Source organism: Mus caroli, chromosome 12 (assembly GCF_900094665.2).
Source record: "Mus caroli chromosome 12, CAROLI_EIJ_v1.1, whole genome shotgun sequence".
Taxonomy (NCBI): domain Eukaryota; kingdom Metazoa; phylum Chordata; class Mammalia; order Rodentia; family Muridae; genus Mus; species Mus caroli.
The window spans coordinates 5,183,291-5,187,576 of record NC_034581.1 but is presented as its reverse complement, the minus strand read 5'-3'; the positions used below and the strand labels follow the sequence as shown (position 1 = coordinate 5,187,576).

The following is a 4,286-nucleotide window of genomic DNA, read 5'->3' as shown; positions in this document are numbered from 1 at the left end:
CCCTTTCATCCCCAACTTGGTTTTTGGTCCTGGTGGTCTCAGCAATAGAAACCCTAAGAAACACCCTCATATATTCCTACAGGTGAAACACCAATACACATAAAATAATCAAATAAACCGTTTAATAAAAAAAAAAAAAAAAAGAAAATAGCTAAAGGGCTGAAAAGAGGCTCAGTAGGTAAGAGCACTTGCTGTTTGTGAGGTCTGGTATTCAGATCCCAGCACCCGTATCAGGCAACTCACAACTGTGTAAAACTCCAGCTCTAGGGATCCAACCCTCTTCAGGGCTTCAAGGGCACATGCAAACACACGACATACATCTAAATAAACAAAATCTTTTTAAAAATAGCTATCAAAATAGATAGAGATATTTCAAAGACAAAAGTGTATGGAACACAGCTACTTCACTCAGACAGCAAGCCAATGAGGAAGTTGGAAGGTTCAGCCCTGCCTCCTGGAGAGTGATGAGAGCTGTAGATTTTAAGAGCAGACAAGGCAGAGCTTGGTTTGTGGGTGTGCATCAAATAATTCTACCTGACAAATTTTATCAACCCTGTCTTTGCAGGCCCCTGAGAAACACCCAGAACATTGAGGGGAAAGAGAAGGCAGAATCTATGATGTCATTATCTGACCTCTGTGATGCCAGAGAGAGAGAGAGCTGCTTTCAGGGAACGAGCCCCTTAGCTCCCATTGGGGGCGGCAACGCCGCCCCTTACGCAAAGCCTCAGTCTCTTGGAGCCTTTTACCAGCTGGCCCTACTGTTGCTGCCACTCTGATAATCCTTCTCAGACAAGGCCAGGCTGAGGGAAAAGAACTCCCGTGTTGAGGGTGACAAGAGGCCAGGGGAACCAGCATACCAGGAAACCAGGATGCTTACAAAATCTGTGTGTCAGGATTAGGACAAAACCCTGTACCACAGAAGAGCTCTGTGAACCAGAAAAAGGACTGAGGCCACCACTCAGACTGGAATATCAGGTCAGAGTCAGGTTAGGGGTCGGAGGGTGAAGCGGGAGGAGGGTGGATAGACTGTTTCGTGACTGCTCTCTCTTCCAGGACCCCTATTTGATGAAGTGTCTTTCAATCAGCAGAAGGAACGCACGCTGGTAAAGCAGTGCACAGTACTCTTCAGTCCTTTCCCCATCTGGCCCTGCCTGCTCTCTGTGGCCCATTTCCCCTCAGTCCTTTCCTCTTTCCAGCCAGAATCTCCACTTTCTTTTTTTTCTTTTTTTGGTATAATTTTTTTATTAGGTATTTTCTTCATTTACATTTCCAATGCTATCCCAAAAGCACTCCCCCCTACTCCCCTACCCACCCACTCCCACTTCTTGGCCCTGGCGTTCCCCTGTACTGAGGCATATAAAATTTGCAAGACCAAGGGGCCTCTCTTCCCAATGATGGCCGACTAGGCCATCTTCTGCTCCATATGCAGCTAGAGACACGAGCTCTGGGGGTACTGGTTAGTTCATATTGTTGTTCCACCTATAGGGTTGCAGATCCCTTTAGCTCCTTGGGTACTTTCTCTAGCTCCTCCATTGGGGGCCCTGTGTTCCATCCAATAACTGACTGTGAGCATCCACTTCTGTGTTTGCCAGGCCCCAGCATAGCCTCACAAGAGACAGCTATATCAGGGTCCTTTCAGCAAAATCTTGCTGGTGTATGCAATGGTGTCAGCATTTGGAGGCTGATTATGGGATGGATCCCCGGGTATGGCAGTCTCTAGATGGTCCATCCTTTCGTCTCAGCTCCAAACTTTGTCTCTGTAACTCCTTCCATGGGTGTTTTGTTCCCAATTCTAAGAAGGGGCACAGTGTCCACACTTTGGTCTTCATTCTTCTTGAGTTTCATGCATTTTGCAAATTGTATCTTATATCTTGGGTAGAATCTCCACTTTCCTAACTTTCTCTATAGCATCTTGCCAGATTTTCTGACCTCAAAGGTGACAAGCTGCTAGTCTTTGTTGTTTTGAGACAGACTCCTAGAACCCAGGCCAGCCTCGAGCTCCTTATACCCCTGCTGGGATTACAGGCTTGTGCCAGCATGCCACTCTTATGTGGTCTTGGGGATCACACCAAGGGCTTCATGCATGTTAGGCAAACAATCTACCTGCTGAACAACAGCCAAAGACCTCACATCGACGGTCTTGAGTTCCCACTGGAAATGAGCACCTGAAGCAGAATCCAGAAGTGGGCCAATCATCCTGATATTTTGACCTCTGTCTTTTTTCTCCACAGGTCCTAGAGTGTCTTCATCCTGATTCCACCCAGTTGCGGTTGTCCCTCTGTTCCCCAGGGACAACTCTCATTCTGTTTCCATACACCCCCAGCGAAAGAAAAGCAACAAGCCAAGCTTAGATGCAGGCTCTGGACTGAGCACACCACAGCCAGGTAGAAGAGGCTGCTGCGGCCACACTCTGCACAGAAAGCAGTCTTGACCAGCAGCCACAGCTGGCCACAGAGATCCCCATACTGACTGTTAGGTCTCTAACCACTGGTCTTGTCCACCCCATCCATTTCCCTCTTGGAGTCAAGGCAATGTTGCCTCAAAACAAGAACCAGGTGCTGCTACAGAATGCAGTACCGCCAGCGTGTTTCCCTCATGTCTTCTCACAGTTTGTGGACTCCCCTCCACGCAACTTAGCATCTCCTTCTCCCCATCAGACCCTCCCTTCTTCCCACTTTCCTTTGCCCGCCACCACGCAGACCCACTTTCCTTTGCCCGCCACCACGCAGACCCACTTTCCTTTGCCCGCCACCATGCAGACCCACTTTCCTAGACCTTACTTCTACTCTTTGGACTCTAATTCTGACTTTGTTCCTCTTCCTTCCTCTTCCTCTCTACCAAGATCCTCTTCTTGCTTTCGCCAAAACTGTACTTATTTTGGTGAAAAACTCCCCTCTCCACACTCCACCTCTCCCTCCAACTATCAGCTCTATGTCTCTCCCCCTCTTACCTGCTCCTTTCTTTCCCAGCTACAAAATTCCTCTTCTCGTTCCTGTCAGTCCCCTTCCCGCCTCCAGAACTTTCAAAGCTCCAAGATCACTTCCCCCGGCCCCAGCTCACCTTCTGGAGGGATCCAAAGTAAGAAGCAAGCAGGGCAGCGTCCTCAGTCCAGAAGCACCAGGTCCTCTAAGCGGGGAAGGGGATGCGTGCCAAGTAAGGTGAACCCTGCAGAATTCAAGGACCCAGGGGCCCTCACCCAAGTCCTGGTGGACCATGTGGGGCGCAGCAGAATTGCACGAGACCTGCAAATACAGCTTCTGCAGCGCCTGTGGCTTGGCACACCCGGCCCGGCCCCAGTCGTGGAGTACCCCATATGTCTGGTGTGTCTCCAACTCCGCACCCCATCTTGCCCCACCTCCAAGTACAAGACTATACCCCGGCTGCTTGCCTTCCCTAAACTACTGCCCTGTGCCCAGTGCCAGGAACCTGGGCCTCTCCGAATAGGCATTGGCTTCGGGCTCCGCCTGACTCGGGGCCAGGCCAAGGCTTTGAATCTGCTGCCTCCAAAAAACCAAAGGAAGTAAATTTAGTCTAGGAAAAGGCCCTCCACAGTCAAAAACCGGCAACCCAGGGACCAATTCAAATCACCCACACACTCTTCCAGCCTCCGGTCTGTAGACCTTCAATCACTAAAACCCAGCCAGTGTTCCAAGTCTCTACTTCAGGAGCCAAGACTGTGTCCCCAAAGCCCACGCCTTCTGTCTCAAAGAGGCCTGTGTGTCTAGGGTTTATTCTCCGAAAATTGACATCTTAATTCCAGAGCAGCAGAGACCCTCTGGAACACCACCTCAAACTTCACCCTCCCTACCATAACTTCTCAGACCTTGGAGGACTGGAAGCCAAGTGTGTTCTCCTGCGCTGAGCCCTGGCAACCCCTTGTGGAGTCTGCTCTCCCCTAGTTGAAAAGACCAGAGGCACCCAAGTCCTCATTCAGCCTTTAGTGTAGCCAATAAAGCCTCTCTCTGAGAATTTTGTGTTTGTGTCTACTATGCCCACAGGATGGAATCAAGGCCATGGGATAAGGCCAGTCCCATAAAAGACTGGGAGACAGAAGGATTAAGGACATCAAGTGCTATGTACTTGAGTACATGCTAGTACCTGATGCTTAGAGACCTCTACAAGGCCCTTCTTGGGTTTAATTCAAGTCTGTGGACAGATAATTAGAATCAAAGATTAGGCCAATAGGTCTATTTCTCCAGGGACAGCCTGGGTTGACCAGGATGCAGCAGCTCATTGTCCTCACAGGGAAGGACATTGCTAGCAACTCACTGTAGGAGAGCACAAGT

At 49.7% G+C, this 4,286-nt stretch overlaps 1 protein-coding gene across 2 annotated transcripts; it reads left to right on the top strand.

Annotated features, from left to right (window-relative positions):
* Positions 1 to 666: 666 nt before the first annotated feature.
* LOC110307061 (proline-rich protein 30-like) lies at positions 667 to 3,963 on the top strand. Of its 2 annotated transcripts, XM_021179276.1 has the most exons (3): positions 667 to 975; positions 2,232 to 2,722; positions 2,753 to 3,961. In XM_021179276.1, exons 2-3 carry the CDS (start codon positions 2,532 to 2,534, stop codon positions 3,522 to 3,524), a joined length of 963 nt encoding a protein of 320 aa, XP_021034935.1. In that variant the 5' UTR covers positions 667 to 975; positions 2,232 to 2,531; the 3' UTR covers positions 3,525 to 3,961. The 2 variants fall into 2 exon arrangements, with proteins under 2 accessions (XP_021034935.1, XP_021034936.1); XM_021179277.1 differs by having other exon boundaries at positions 2,232 to 3,963.
* Positions 3,964 to 4,286: the final 323 nt, after the last annotated feature.